We start from the raw sequence: 17,168 nt of genomic DNA, 5'->3' as shown, positions 1-17,168 counted from the left end.
GAGGAATTATAATTCGTTGTGATTGATTATTCATATATTCATATAATCCACTTTCACTTTCGACACTTTAATGTAACTGTAATATGCAAAATATTAATCATATTCATGATTAGTTATTAAAATTCCCTATGGATCATTTGAGCTAATTCATACGGACCCAGAGTCCGAAGCATAAGGTCTACATCAGTATGCTCCCTGCCATCTGGCTTTTAATTGGACTGTTTGAGATAAATGAATTAAAATGAAACTAAAAACTACATGATATTATAATTTCATGTCTATTTATTTGTAGCAAGTTACATAATTTTTAACTTAAAGATGAAATTTGATGTAAAAAAAAGGTAAATGTACTAGTACTGTAATATTTTTAATGTGTATTTTTAAGTTTTATCAAATGTAAATTTGTCCATTTATTTATTTGTAGTAAGTTACATAATTTAACTTAAAGATTACATTTTATGTTAAAAAAGGTAAATGTACTAGTAATTTAATATTTTTAATGTGTATTTGTAAGTTTAATCAAATGTAATTACCAGCCAGTGCATCAGAATTTATTTATTTATTTGTACATCAATAAACATTTGATTCAAGAATCTCAAGAGTTGAACATGATGTTATTATAAGGAGGCACAAGTTTCTGTGATTGACAATAACTGGGTTACCACACTGACTGTATCAAAGTAAATTTGAATAGAACTTAAAAATGGAACATCAGGATGAGGCAAGGTTGCAAGTTCTCGTGGTAGTTGAACCTCGGGGATATTCACACCTTCTTCCTCACAGGAGTGTGGTCCTTCCCAGTCCACACCATAGTAGTCATCCACCTGGAGTAAAGAAAATCTGTTACATTCTCCTCAATCTACAGTAAAGGATGCTTAGGAACTGATGATGGACTATTAATTTTTGTTCAGGATTTCTGCATTTTTATGAAGGTAAACATAAGACCAATGAATTAAATATATTAATGAGAACACAATGTCAATAAGTTCTCTAAATGTACATTTCTACACAATGAATTATAACAAATCAAAGTTTGAAAATATAACTTCCAGTCAGTGTTATTGTCAGTAACTATTGTGATACTAGGATTTTTTAAGTTTAAATAATTATCTATTTTTGTACATTTATGTAACTATTTTAAGCAATTAAATATTTCAATATTATCAATTACCTACAAGAATCTTGCTTCAGTAGATTTAATTGTTAATTTCCAAAATATTTTACAAAAAAAAATCTAGCTCAACTAAGTATAGAAATCACTTTTACTAAGCCTTCTCATCACGTATTTTTATTCAAGGATGTTCAGATATTTGTATTGGAAAACGAGATAAAATTATTGGGGAAGAAATGTTTACAGTACACGTAACTTGTAATGTTACGTCTTTATGAATTCAAGACTTTATGCTGCAATTTAAGACCTTTTTAAAGGAGTAGTTCACTTTCAAATAAATATTTCCTTGAAAAAACCGAACCTTCAAACCGTTGGATGCCATTGAAGTCCGTTATATGTAGAAAAATCCTGGAATGTTTTCCTCAAAAACCTTAATTTATTTATCTTGGATGACATGGAGGTGAGTAAATTATCAGGAAATGTTATTTGAAAGTGAACTAATCCTTTAAGGCCTTATTTTGTGTATAAACCCCCTAAAACAAACCTGCAACTATTCCTTTAATATTTTTGTAGTTCATTTTCTTGTTTGCAAGAAAATCCACTACTTAAATTTGTGATTTTGATTAGCAGGTGACTAACTTAACAATTTGAAAGCACCTGGTATGGATCTTGAACATCCTGGAACCTTGTCCAGAGTTGCAGTGGAGACTGGTTGCCTGCTGTTCTGATTTTGTGATTATTCCATGCCTCCTGGAAAAATCCGAGATGCCTTTGCAGCTGTGGCAGATAGGTCCAATGCAGAGCAAAAAGATGCACCTCATTGTCAGGATTTAATGTGCCATCTGCCTCCAGATCAAGGAAGAGACAGGATAACAGGTCCAAAACTTGCTGGTAAACGTCCCTCCACAGTCTCTCGATCCTGTAATTATAACATAAATGTTTCCTCAGACAACAAGCCCGATGTATTGTGATAACGTAGATACTTGGCACTACGCTTGAGGTCGATTGCTCCTGTCTGCGGTCGATTGCTCCTGTCTGCCTCGCTGTGACTGCTGCTGCTGTGAGTTTGTTTGCTGCGTCTAAGCCTCGTATTAGCTTCGTATTTCTTTCTGTTTTGAACCATCATTTATTATAAATTCTAGTTGTTTATACTACTAAATACATCTTACTCAACATCTCAGATTAACCTGACATTGCTAGCTTCCGTTATTGTCAGCACAACACGCTAACTCGCTAGCCTTTTAACGCACCACCCGTGCGCTCAGTTATTTATTTTTCTCTCGCGCGCCCGCGCCTTTGAGTTCATAAAAGCCCAGGTGAGTAAGAATCAGTCAACAAACACGGTGAGTAATGTCTTCTCCTGTTATTGTCACCTGCACTTCATGTCACATGTTTACCATAGCCTTCTCTGTCGGCAATATAGGATTTATATGTGATAAATGCAAGGAGACAGTCAGGCTGACGGAGAAGATTTCAGAACTAGAGACACGCATCCAAACTTTAATCGAGAATAGTAAGAAGAGTGCTAGAGCTTTAGATACTATTTTGGATGCGCCTAGCCTAGTGAACTCTTTACATGAGTCGGTTCCGGCTGAAGTAGAGCCCGTGCAGCAGGGCAGATGGGTGACAGTGAGAGATCGCTCTAGTCGCGGATCAAAAAACCCCTTTTCCGTTCCGATAACAAATCGATTTGCCCCGCTCAGTGAAACACCCACTGAGAATTATTCTGATTGTGCCCTAGTTATTGGCGATTCTATTACACGGAACGTGAAAATAGAGACACCAGCCACCATAGTCACATGTTTGCCGGGAGCCAGAGCGCCTGACATCAAAGCAAATTTGAAAGTGCTGGCTAATGCTAAACGTAAATTCTCTAAGATTATTATTCACGTCGGCACTAATGATGTTCGACTTCGCCAGTCGGAGATCACCAAAATTAATATTAAAGAGGTGTGTGAACTTGCAAGTACGATGTCAAGCACTGTAATTTGCTCTGGCCCCCTTCCTGTTCGCCGGAGTGATGAGATAGTTAGTAGATTGTGTTCACTCAATGGCTGGCTGTCTGGGTGGTGTCCGCAGAATAATATAGAATTCATAGACAATTGGAAAAGTTTTTGGGGCAAACCTGACCTGTTGAAAAGAGATGGTATTCATCCCTCCTGGGATGGTGCTGCTCTTCTCTCTAGTAATTTGGCTCATAGTCTTAGAGCTAAAACATGACAATCTGGGCCTCAGGTCAGGAAGCAGACAGACTGGCTTAACCGACCGTCTGCTAGCGGCCTCACGTCACCAAGGTCAGATAAATCCCATCACATAGAGCCTCTTTCACCTAGATATCATCATATAGAGACTGTGTCTGTTCCCCGAACTTGGAAATCCAAAATACGTTCAAACCCATCTAAGGTTAAAAATTTAATTGATCTTCAACAAATAAAAAACAGATATAATACAAATGAGCAAATGATAAAGCTTGGGTTGCTGAATATTCGATCTCTTACTTCAAAAGCGCTAATAGTTAATGATATGATTACAGATTATAACCTAGATGTGCTGTGTTTAACAGAAACCTGGCTAAAACCAAACGATTACATTGCTTTAAATGAGTCAACCCCACAAGATTACGGTTATAAACATGAACCTCGTCTGAAACGCAAAGGAGGAGGTGTTGCTGTAATTTATAGTAATATTTTCAAAACCACTAAGAAATCTAGTTGTAAATATAATTCTTTTGAAGTGTTGGTGCTTAATGTAAAAATATATAGTGTAAACGATAAATCACGTTTGAAAATTCTGCTGGCTACTGTATATAGGCCACCAGGGCACCATACAGACTTTATCAAAGAATTTGCGGACTTTCTATCAGAATTAGTATTGGCTGCAGATAAAGTACTAATTGTTGGTGACTTTAATATACACATAGATAATGAAAAAGATGCATTGGGATTGGCATTTAAAGACATTATAAACTCAATTGGAGTTAGACAACACGTGTCAGGACCGACTCATTGTCGTAATCATACTCTAGATCTAATACTATCACATGGAATAGATGTTGATGCCGTTGAAATACTGCAACAGAGCGATGACATCTCAGATCACTATCTAGTCTCGTGTAAATTACATTTAGCCAAGGCTGCAAAGCCGACTCCGTGTTATAAATATGTTAGACCGATCACTTCTGCCACTAAAGATTGCTTTATCAATAACCTTCCTAATCAGTTTCATCATCTCAGCATCCCGGATAGCTTAGAAGAACTTGATATTGCAACAGAAACTTTTAACTCTCTCTTTTCCAGCACTTTAGACACAGTTGCTCCGCTGCGCTTAAAGAAGATTAAAGAACATAGTCCAACGCCGTGGCACAACGAGCACACTCAGGCCCTTAAGAGAGCAGCCAGAAAAATGGAGCGCAACTGGAAGAAAACAAAACTAGAGGTGTTTAGGATTTCATGGAAGGAGAGCTCGATTGCTTACAGAGAGGCTTTAAAAGCTGCTAGATCTGCTTATTTTTCAACCCTATTAGAAGATAATAAACATAATCCTAGGTATTTATTTGAAACAGTGGCTAAACTAACGAAAAAGAAAGCTTCAAGCCCAGAAGTTTCCATGCAACACAGCAGTAATGACTTTATGAACTTCTTCACTTATAAGATCGATAATATCAGGGACAAAATTATAACTATGCAACCGTCTAATACAGTATCGCATTTTGCAAACTCGTCAAATCATCTAAATCGACAACGTGCATGTTAGACCCTATACCGACTAAGCTGCTGAAAGAGATGCTTCCAGATGTCATAGATCCTCTTCTTAATATCATTAATTCATCTTTGTCTCTAGGATACGTACCGAAAACCTTTAAGCTAGCTATGATTAAACCGCTTGTTAAAAAACAGCAACTTGATCCTACAAAGCTAGTCAATTACAGGCCGATCTCTAATCTGCCATTTCTGTCAAAAATATTAGAAAAAGCAGTATCCTCACAACTGTGTTCTTTTCTTGAAAGAAATGATATCTGCGAGGATTTTCAGTCCGGATTTAGACCGTACCATAGTACCGAGACCGCTCTCGTTAGAGTCACAAATGATTTGCTCTTATCATCCGATCGTGGTTGTATCTCTCTATTAGTATTACTGGATCTTAGTGCTGCATTTGACACCATTGACCACAACATCCTTTTAAATAGACTCGAACATTATGTTGGCATTAGTGGAATTGCACTAGCATGGTTTAAATCATACTTATCTGACCGTTATCAGTTTGTAGCAGTAAATGAAGAGATGTCTTATCAATCACAAGTTCAGTATGGCGTACCACAAGGCTCAGTACTAGGACCGCTGCTGTTCACTCTGTATATGCTACCATTAGGAGATATCATTAGGAAACATGGAATTAGCTTTCACTGTTATGCCGACGATACTCAGCTGTATATTTCTTCAAAACCTAACGAAACCTACGAATTCACAAAATTAACGGAATGCATAGCTGATATAAAAAATTGGATGACTAGTAATTTCCTACTACTAAATTCAGAAAAAACAGAGATTCTAATTATTGGACAAAAAACTTCCACACGTAATAACCTAGAGTACTGTCTAACACTTGATGGCTGCTCTGTTAAGTCTTCGTCGTCGGTTAGGAACCTGGGTGTGCTCTTTGATACCAATCTTTCATTTGAAAGTCATGTGTCTAGTATCTGTAAAACCGCTTTCTTCCATCTTAAAAATATATCTAAATTACGTCATATGCTCTCAATGAATAATGCAGAACAATTAGTTCATGCGTTTATGACCTCAAGGCTAGATTATTGTAATGCTCTACTGGGTGGTTGCCCTGCACGCTTAATAAACAAACTACAGCTAGTTCAAAACGCAGCAGCTCGAGTTCTTACTAGAACCAGGAAGTATGACCATATTAGCCCTGTTCTGTCAACACTGCATTGGCTGCCTATTAAACATCGGATAAATTTTAAAATATTGCTGATCACTTACAAAGCACTAAATGGTTTAGCTCCGCAGTACTTGAGCGAGCTCTTAACGCATTATAGTCCTTCACGTCTACTGCGATCTCAAAATTCCGGTCAGTTAATAATACCTAGAATATCAAAATCGACTGCTGGCGGTAGATCCTTTTCCTATTTAGCACCAAAACTTTGGAACAGTCTTCCTACCATTGTCCGGGAAGCAGACACACTCTGTCAGTTCAAATCTAGACTAAAAACACATCTCTTCAGCCTAGCATACACATAACACATTATAGACTTATATAATTAGGCTGCATAGTTTAGAACAGCCGGGACCGGGAACACTTCCCGTAATCCTGATGTACTTGGTACATCATAAGAAGGACGGCGTCTACGCTAATATTAGTCTCTCTGTCTATCCCGAGGTTTACCGCTGTCCACTGGAACCAGGCCGTATCCAGATCTGATGAAGGACCAGCGCCAGGACACGACGACGACGCCGCTGACCTGAAGTGTCAACCAGTCTCTCCTCCTCTCCACTCCGACTTCAACCAACCGGAACTGGACAAATACTCTGATTCATTCTGAACTTCATACACTGTTCACTCATTGGCCAGAGGAGAACTGGCCCCCGACTGAGCCTGGGTTCTCCCAAGGTTTTTTTCTCCCTTCTGTCACCTGATGGAGTTTTGGTTCCTTGCCGCTGTTGCCTTACCTTCTGGCTTGCTTAGTTGGGGACATTTAATATTCAACAATATTATAGATCTGCCTTAAAGGTGGATGATGATGAAATTATTTTTTGTATTATTTTCATGTTATCACTGTGAAGCTGCTTTGATACAATCTGTATTGTAAAAAGCGCTATATAAATAAAGATGACTTGACTTGACTTGACTGCATTTCTTACAAAACATTCTTAATTTTAGATGCTGATATTTAATCACTTAATGGCATATGACTTTTTGAGTAATAATAAAAGGGGGAAAAAAAAAACTTTGGTTATGGACACTGCGCCCTGTGATGTGGGAGTGTCGGTTTTCCCCTCGATTGGACACCATGAAGTAGGCCACATCAACATTCTCCCGGCCCTTATCAGATCGCACTCTGGAGGGTAATCCAAAGCGATTTACAGCTTGTATGAAACTGTGCAGCACAACAGAAGCACTGTTTTTCATAGCAGCTTTTAAGTACACTATCATCCTGCTGAAGCCATCTATGCCTCCATGGATCCTCCACCTATACAAAAAAAATGTTGCCGGAACAGTGACTTTATAAATCAAGGAACAAAATGTCAGCAAACTAAAAGATAAATTCTGTCATTAGGCCTATTCAGGCGGTAATCATTTGTCATGTAGACATCTGTAAAAAAGAAAAGAAAAGAAAAAAGTGCTTGGCATCTCTGATAAAACTCATGCACTCAGACGGTTCTATTTACAGGGATAGTTCTGTGATTCTATGAACATGGGAAAGCACTGCTTATGTGGTCGCATGGTTGTAAGAAAGATATGAACATCTTAGATGACATGGGGGTAAGTAAATTATCAGGACATTTTAATTCTAAAGTGAACTAATCCTTTAAAGCTTAAAAACATACCTAATTAGTTTGTGGTTCCCATCTATATGCCACATGGCATTAGGTGCTGGAACAGAATACTGTCGACGCCTTATTGTGCGTAGCGACAAGGCTCGTAGCTGTGTTCCCTGTGGATCCACTCTCCGTAGGGACTCGCGCACTCTTTCAACTAATATAACAAAAGAGAAATCTTAATCTTACCTGTATAAATTCTCTGACTACTGAAGATCGAATTTGCCTGTTTCAGGAGTTAGCCTACTTAATGTAGGCTAATGGTGTCTAGGCTTCTGTAGAAGTATGGCCAATTGTATGCAATAATCATTATTTTACATTAAGATGAACAAGTCTTACCTTGTACTTTAACACCTCTTGAGCTCAAGTGGCCATGCATCATACGGTAGCCAGAGTTGGGGTAGAGGTTCTGGATTTCTGCTACAGTTCTGTAGCACAATGGTATGGCAATTAAAGAAAAACAAGGTTTAAGCCACAAAGACAGGAACTAGTTCAAAATTAATTTAGAAAGAACAATTTGAAACAAGCAAGTTTTATGGGACTTCATTAACTTCTAGTGCTTCTAGTACAGTAAATTTACCGCTGGTTTCAAAGACATTTCTTAAGTTACTCCCAGACTAAAATGCAAATTAGAGTTGAAAATAACTTACAGTGACAGATCTTGAAATATGCCAGTGTCATTGTTTGTCTCAAGATGCACATCAGTAATGTTTTATCTAAGGCATTTTTATAAAATGCTGGCTTAAACTAAGCGCTGTCTGTGAAACCGGGCCTTAAAGAGATAGGAACGTAACGTTAAACCTGTTTGGTTACAAGTGGTCCCTTACAAAGATTAATTCTAAGGGCTTTTAATTAAAATCAAACTGCACAGACATGTTGAAGTTCTGACAGAAACACTGATCAGACGTAACGTTAACGTTAGTGAGTAACGTTAATTTCTTCAATAACTAAATTATTGTTTCGCAGCACCCCCTGCAAATTAGTGATAAGACAAAAAGTATGTGACCATATGTGACTTACCTAATTCCATATTCACGCATTCGACGACGTATAGTCATCTCCGAAACGCCAAACAATCGTGCGATTTCCACAGCCTTTATACCTCGCATTAGATACGTCTCGATGGTCTCTGGTGGGATGTTTTGACTTGGTCTCCCTGGCAATGGCGTTTCTCTGACTTTTTGTACCTGCAGTTGCCTCAGTACCTCGCGCAGGTTTGCAATCGCAACGTTGTTGACCTCGGTGTCTCCAAGGGCCGATATTTCTCCCATTCTTTCAAGAAGGTATTCCACCGTTGACTCCAAAACCTTTTCATCAAAGGTTCCCAAGGACACATCTTCGGAGAGGGCACGCAAATGTAAAAATACCTCTTGAAAAACCATTATCGCCGATGAGGTAAACACCGTTCCGTCTCAAAGCTCCGCTCACGCTACTTGATTGACACTCCTCATTTGCATTTGTTGTATCATTTGCCGTTTCCGGCTTCAGTTTGAGCATTTGATTTATCATTTGCGATGTCCGTTTGAGCATTTGAATTTTAATTTTCGATGTTGGTTTGAGCATTTGATTTATAATTTGAGCATTTGATTTAGGATTTGAGCATTGACTTATAGATTTAATTATGACAGGTTTATACTGGGTTGATAATGAAAATTAAAAATCTAATACAAATGAGTTTTAATTTGATTTTTGACACAGTTCATGCTTCCACGAATGAGGAAATGAAATAGCATTTGAGCATTTGATTTATCATTTGAGCAGCCATTTTGAGAGTTTGATTTATTATTTAATAGTTTGACCATTTTATTTATCATTTGTGCAGTTGTTTTGAGACTTTGATTTATTATTTGATTTTTTGAAGTATTTTAATTTTAATTATGTTAGGAAAAAACTTCCATAGTTTTGGTTGTCTAGGTTGTCTAGGCTATTCCCGCGTGCGGGATTATCTAGGGGTCTCTCTTGGAAAGTTAACTTATTGAAAATCATCATTCTCTCTCTCTCTCTCTCTCTCTCTCTCTCCTTATTATTCGTTGTTCAATTATCTTGTTTTAAATTGTACTGTTTGTTTTGCTATATACTCATATTTACTCTGTGTGAATCGTAGTCATGCATTCTTTAGTTTGTTTTTATTAAACCCAATAAGCTTCTTGAATTGAATCTGTTTTATTGCTCACCAAATCGAAGTCCCTGAAATCGTATGATCCAAGCTACGAAGATTTATTTTCTTGTTACTTTTTCAGTAACCTAAATTGTATAAACATAGGAAAGATTGTTTTTCCTGATCAGAAGATTAATCTTTCTTGGGGTTTGTAAGAAGGGTACTTTTATTGCTGTTTGATAAGGAAGTCTAGCATCCAGTTCGTGGGACGAACAGATTGTTCAGATAACTGAAATTAATCCTGGTAAAGGTTACCTTTAAATGATTGAATATTCCCTCTTTGGGGAATTTTATATTTGTAGACGATAAGCAAATCATATTCATAGACTCTTTCACTTCATTTGAGTTAATTATTCCCCGAAAGTGATTGTCGCTACAACTTGGTGGAGTTATTTTAGGCAGCGTTTCAAACTTTGGTTTTGTGAGCAATGTTCATATTCATATTCATGTGTATTTTTGGGTATTAATATTAGGCATTTGTGCAATTGTGTTTACGGGAGCCTAGCAACAGACGGAGAATTCCTGTTGTCCACAGGAGTGCGTTGCAGTGAGAAAATCCTGCTATGTTCTCTCTTGTGTAGCATTAATAACACCAAGGTCCGCTGAGACCCGTTCGTGTATTTGTGACTGTTGCAGAACATCGACGTGTCAAACACGCTCAGATTTTGAGTCACGTTGAAGTTGTAATCCCGCTGACGAACACCAGAGGGCGACCTTTAAATGTTTAACAACATTTCTCTGAACTAACTTTATTCGGGGTGGGCTCTACAGCGCCATCTTGTGGGTATTTGCGGATAGTTCTACTTTCCGCCATTATTCCTTGTTTTTTCAAACTGCCTGGCTGCGTTCCAAACCGCATACTTCCCTACTATTTAGTATGGGGAAAAGAGTAGGCGAGCAAAAAAGTATGTATGAATCCAAAAGAGTAGGCGAGAATTACCTGGGTGAAGTACAAATTATCGCGAGATTCGGACTTAACCCTCCTGTTACCCTCAAATCTGAGAAAAAATTTTACCCACTGGGGTCGATTTGACCCCAGCAATTTAAACCTCCAGAATATGATTTTTTTTTTTTACAAAGGTTTGTGTCTCAGGTAATTTATGTCTTTAATAGCCTACTTAAATAGCCTTTTAAATTGACATCCAGACATGTACATTCCAGCCTTTCGTCTGCACTACTTTGCACATGATGTGCAGAAAGTGTGTGCGTGCTCCTTGCAGATGTATTTTTTGCATTTCACACAAATGTTGCTGGTCTTGGTGTCATTTCTGTTGGGACAGACCTGGCACCTGCCACGTTTCCTGCCTGCAGTTTGAACCAATGGTGTGTGGGTCTCCATTTGGATTTCCTTCACAACAGTTGTAGCAGCCGTTGGTGCTCTTGGAAGGCACCGTCTTCTCTCGATGTGAGGTTTCACTAGCTCAAAACCCAGCTGCTCCAGGAAAATTCTCCTTCGACTCAGGTTTCCGCTATTCCAGTCCTTGTTTATTTCACTCCATAACACAAAGGCATTGTAGGCGCTCACATCAATGATGTTGAAGAAAATGACAAGGGGCCAACGGGCAGTCATGCGTCGGCAGCTGTAGGTGGCTGTAACCTTGTCCAAATTATCAACCCCTCCCTTTGTCTCATTGTAATGCAGGACCATTTGTGGTTTTCGGTCTTCTCTGGTGCTCAGAACAGCATCTTTGTGCATAGTGCTCATTAGCAGGACATTTTTCCCTTTCTTGGGGCAATAGGAGACGACAGTGGCTTTTTCAGTGAAGACAAACATTGAAGATGTTACCTTCCTGTTCAGGAAGTTCTGGCTTATTTTTTCTCACTGTCCCCAACATGGTAACCTTCCTTTTTAGCAGTTCTTCACCCAGGGCGTACGATGTGAAAAAATTATCACATGTAATGTTATGGCCATATGGTGCTTCTCCAGGTGATTTACCCGTGTACACCTGCATATTCCAGGCATAGCTGGACTGTGCATCACATGCGGCCCATATTTTTATGCCATATTTGGCTGGTTTGCTTGGTATGTTTTGTCTGAAAGGGCAGCGCCCACGAAATGCAACCAGACATTCATCCACAGTGATGTGGGGGCCTGGATTGTAAAGAAAGGGTAATCGCTAGGGGTGTGCTAAAAAATCGATACAGCAATACATCGCGATTTTTATATTCATGATATACAACATCGATTTCCAGCTCAAAAAATCGATGTAAAAAAAAATAATAATAATTAAATCACGTTTTAAACGGGGTGTGACCTGGTGAACTACAAACCGCCGTTCCTGTAGATGTCGCAGTATGGCGGCTTTATGTTCTTGTCGTGGACAAGAAACATATCAGACTACACGTTGCTTTCCGACCAGTCATCGCGTGCCGTCTCACACACACATTCACTCGCACACATACACACACTCTCTCGCGCTCACTCACACACACAAACAGCGCTCACACGCTCTCACACACACGCACTCTCTCACGCTCACTCACTCACACAAACAGCGCGCTCGCACACACACACACACACTCTCGCGCTCACTCACACACACAAACGCACGCTCACTCAGTAGCGCACACACACTCACTCGCTCACTCACTCACACAAACGCACATTCACTCACACACGCACTCTCTCGCGCTCACACACACACACACACAAACAAACAAACGCACGCTCACTCAGTAGCGCACACACACTCTCTCAATTTCGGTAGTGAAAGCTGCATATTTCACTTCATTGTTTACATGGACAGTACCTGAGTATCTGCACTTTATTTCCATGTTTTTATTTTATTTTATTCAAGCTCAGCCCCACATAACCTCAGTGAGTTAACTTACCGTAACTGTGCACTACACTTTAATTTAGTTTTAAATATCTAATGCACTTTATTATTTTAACGTTTTTAATGTTAACATTGTTAAAAGTTCAAGTCTATTTTGTTATGGCAGCTAAAAAAATTAATTGGAAAGGAAATTTTGTATTATATTGTTTTGACTCAATTCTTCTGCTGATTTATCAATGTGATCTGATCTAAGACTACTCAGGTGGCACACCGAAACTTGTATTTTATTTTGGTTTTACATTTTTAGTTAACTGTGTGGAATATCGCAATATTTATCGTATCGTGATGTATCGTGATGAAATTGTATCGTGATGCGTATCGTATCGTGAAGTCCTTGCCAATACCCACCCCTAGTAATCGCTGGACCCACTTGTCCCATACATCCCGTATTGCTGCGAGTTTGTCACGATCTCGTCTGCCCTGTCTTGTTTCTCTGTCATCAAAACGTATGACACGGGAGAAAACATGGAATGTCTTTAGAGACATGGTGGCTGGAAATATTGCCCTTCCAGTGTCAGCATTCCAAAGGCTTGCTGTTGCTTCTCCTTTTGACTTGTAGACCCCTGCCAAAATGAGCAACCCAATGTAGGCTTGCAAGTCAGTCACATCAAAGTCTTTCCAACCGTCCCCATACACACGCCTACCCTCTAGTTTGTCATTTCAAGTACATCCTTTTCAATTGATGGTGTGATGAAAAGATCAAATGCTGATTTTATATCTTGGACATGGCTCACAGCATATCTAGTGGGCCCTGGAACCATTTTGATGACATTAGCTGCACTAAGTCTACCCTGTCGTTCAGGTGGTGAGCGGGACCATGATAACTTTCCATTTTTGGAAGGTAATGGGTTTGTGGGTGGTTGAGAGACAACAGGATGGTCAACACTAGGAGTCTCATTCTCATCTGAGGAGGATGCCTCATAATCAGGGTCCTCCTCAATATTATCATCGGGCTCAGACACATTCTCCTCTATGTCACTTTCACTGTCAAAAAACTGTGTCAAAATCTCATTGACAGAAAATCTTTTCTTAGATGTCATTTTAGAGAGTACACAGAGCACAAAGAGAAATGGTTTAGAAGGCTTCTGTTCATGCTTTTATAATGTTTGCTTTTCCCCTTTTTTTTTGGTAAACCATGATAATTATGTTTTCCCCTCCCCCATGGCACGGGAAACATCTTAGTTCTAGCAAAAAATTATGTTTTCCCCTCCCCCGTGGCACGGGAAACATCTTAGTTCTCGCAAAAAAATACGTTTTCCCCTCCCCCGTGGCACGGGAAACATCAAAACTCTCATGAGAATTATTTCCCATGTCATGTGATCTACTAGTGGTTCTCGCAATAGACCTTTTACGCACTTCCGCATTTTTCGACCGGAAATACGTCACTGAAGTGTATTAGAACTTCCTGTTATCGTAACGGCAGATACGAAAAATGGCAGAGTCGAAGAGTCGCAGTTTCTGTTGTGTTCCAGGCTGTTCCTGTTCCACCCAAAAACAGCCCTACCTTTCATTTCATTCCTTTCCTGTGGATCCAAACCTGAAACCCAAATGGATACAGGCGATCCGAAGAGAGGAAGGGAACAGTTTTGATATAAAAAGAGGTAGCACCTATGTCTGTAGCCGGCACTTCGCTCCGGATGATTACGTTGGTGTCTGTGTCAAAAAACTGTCATAAAATTTTAAAACTTGAGAGCACAGACTTAAAGGATTAGTTTACTTTTAAAGTGAAAATTCTGTCATCATATACTCACCCTTAAGTTGTTTCAAACCTGTATGAATTTCTTTCCTCTGCTGAACACAAAGGAAGATATTAAGAAGAATGTCGGTAACCAGACAGTTTTTGGTTCCCAATGACTGCCATAGTAGGAAAAAAATATACTATGGCAGTCATTGGGAACCAAAAACTGTCTGGTTACCGACATTCTTCTTAATATCTTCCTTTGTGTTCAGCAGAGGAAAGAAATTCATACAGGTTTGAAACAACTTAAGGGTGAGTATATGATGACAGAATTTTCATTTTAAAAGTGAACTAATCCTTTAAGTTTGGTCTTATTTAAAGAATACCCTTGGCAGATTATTGCTTAAAATTAATAAGTAAATCCCCCAACAAAGTTTTATAGGTGTAAGTTTATGAAAATTATTTTATATAAAATATATATACACATTACTCTAAAACGTCTAGAAATCAAAGCCATAAATCTAAATAAGTTGTGTTCTAAATTTGAGGTTGATATCTCAAAAAATAAGCGGTAATATTTTGTTTGGCCGCAGTTACAGATTTTCCCCATTAGATGCCAGCAAAACTCCACTGCTGCACACAGTGATTGGATTTATTTTCTCTCTCAACATTACTAACACACACATATATTTTTAATTTAACTAACGTTAGCCTACATCTGTAACTCTGTAACAGTCTCATGCTGTCTAGCTGTAGGGGGCTCTGAATGACATTCTTTCTGCAGTGATGTCATTTAAGAGTTGACATGACATGATTACTGTTCTGTGTTGTGTTGAAAGGTAGCATAAATATGTTAAGACTGTTTTTTAATTTCTTTATCTTTACAGGTGCTCTGGATGAGGCTTTGGATTACATCCATGACTTAGAAGTAGGGCTGTCAAACGATTAAAATATTTAATCGCGATTAATCGCATTAATGTCATAGTTAACTCGCGATTAATCGCACATTTTTATCTATTCTAAATGTCTCTTGATTTCTTTTTGTCCCATTATTTTTTTCTCATTTTAAAGCTCTTATCAACATGGAAAAGTGGATCGGCTTGCTTTGTGCAAATGTTTTTTTTTTTTTTTTAAACAACATTGGCATACTGTGTTCAATTTCACACTAACATTCTCACTTGGAGCAAATAATCTCTCACACAATGTGACACTGTCCATCAATAAAAGACTGAAAGAAATACTGACGAGGTAACGTTACTTATATTGACGAGTGGCCGTAGAAACGCATCAGCTGAGTGTGTGTGTGTGTGTGCGCTTGACTATCAAGTGGTATTTAGCCTGGACGTGCTGCGATGATAGCTCAGTTCACAACAACACAACACACCACTTTGGTCTTGTCAATTGAACCATTTGGCAACTTTTTAAAAGTAAACTTTCCATTCAGAATCTTTATTGGCCTCCATTTTGGCGTCTCGCGCTCATCATTCATCCACTCAAAACGTAACGTTCAGACGAGAAGCGCCGCGTCGCGCAGCGGCTCGTATTTAAAATTCGAACACATTATTATCTATGAGTGTACACACACCGGCGGCGCCATTCAGCGTTTTTATTGCTGGCCATAAACTGAGAAAGTGCGCGTCCGATGTGCTAGACGCGCTCAGTTGTCCTAGACGCGGCTCAGCGCTGTGCTTCCCGTCCACTCTTTGGCCGGTTCGCATCGCAAGCCCAAACAAGTGTGTGCGGCGTGCCTGTTGTTTTGTTTCTGGTCTAGCTAGATCCGGTGTGGTGTTGTAGTTTTAATAACGTTACTAGTTGTTGCAAAAGCATGTGAAAAAAACTACAAAGTTTGCTAGGCGTTAATCTCGCGATAAAAAAATTGACGCCGTTAAAATGGGTTTGCGTTAACGCCATTAACCCTCAGGGGTCTGAGGTGTTTTCTGGGTCCTGGAGGTGTTCTGACATGCTCTAACATTTGTGCTTATTTCTGTTACTTGTGACATTTTCATGACTAAAGTATTATTACACTGCATTCAGCACAAACTCTGCTACAATAATATGTCAGCAGCATCAGTGTTTCCTCTAGGATTTTTTCCAGCTGTGGTGGCAGGCCCATTTCCCCAGGGGGAGGGGGCGTCGCCCATGCGTGATATTCCCACGGGCCACGCCCCCTTGCCCCAGGTGTTTAAACCTCCCCTAAGTATTATAATTAGGGATGGGTATCGATTCAGATGTTCCAATTCGATTTAAATTCGCAAGCTCTCAATTCGATTCAATTTCGATTCTCGATTCCACTCAATGAATATACTGTAGATTTAACACAAAACCTATATTTATAAAAAAGAACAGTGAACATAAGTTTACGAGTGGTTAATTAATAAAAAGAAATTAAGAGCCAGTATATTAAACTCTTATTATTTTAGGGTACACTTGGGTACATTAAAACAGCATATATCAAATGCATACAATGAATAGACAGGATTTTGATGCAAGATGAAAAATTGATTATTGAAAAAGTCAGAACAGTCTCATGCCTTGATCAAACAGGATCAGGTTATTTTATGTTTAAGATAAAACAAACACAAAATCTCACTGCATTAGAATAACATGGAGGCTGCAAGCCTATGAAGTGTAGGAAAACTAATACTGGCTTTTGGGTGCGCATGAAGAACAATTCGAATTCAGAGTGCTCAGTGCTGTAATCTAACAGAACTAACGCAATAAACTCCAGTAACAGTAATATAAAGTAATTTTATGCAAACCATAGACCTTTATCTACAAATAAAGTATAATAATGTGAACATTGATCTTGGAGAGTGTCATCGTGTTACTCGTAACC

The 17,168-nt window shown here is 38.8% G+C and overlaps 1 protein-coding gene across 1 annotated transcript; it reads right to left on the bottom strand.

Annotated features, from left to right (window-relative positions):
• Positions 1-617: 617 nt before the first annotated feature.
• Positions 618-9,332, bottom strand: LOC307002398 (uncharacterized protein; the record flags this gene model as incomplete). The annotated part of the gene is made up of 5 exons (XM_079619979.1): positions 8,680-9,332; positions 7,999-8,087; positions 7,669-7,816; positions 1,769-2,030; positions 618-824 (listed from the first exon to the last, which is right to left on the bottom strand). The coding sequence occupies exons 1-5, from the start codon at positions 9,039-9,041 to the stop codon at positions 618-620; spliced, it is 1,068 nt and encodes a 355-aa protein (XP_079476105.1). The 5' UTR covers positions 9,042-9,332.
• Between the last annotated feature and the right edge of the window lie 7,836 nt (positions 9,333-17,168).

The sequence above is a fragment of the Phoxinus phoxinus genome, assembly GCF_949152265.1.
Source record: "Phoxinus phoxinus genome assembly, chromosome: 8".
In the NCBI taxonomy this organism is placed as follows: Eukaryota; Metazoa; Chordata; class Actinopteri; order Cypriniformes; family Leuciscidae; genus Phoxinus; species Phoxinus phoxinus.
This window is presented reverse-complemented; position numbering and strand designations above follow the sequence as displayed.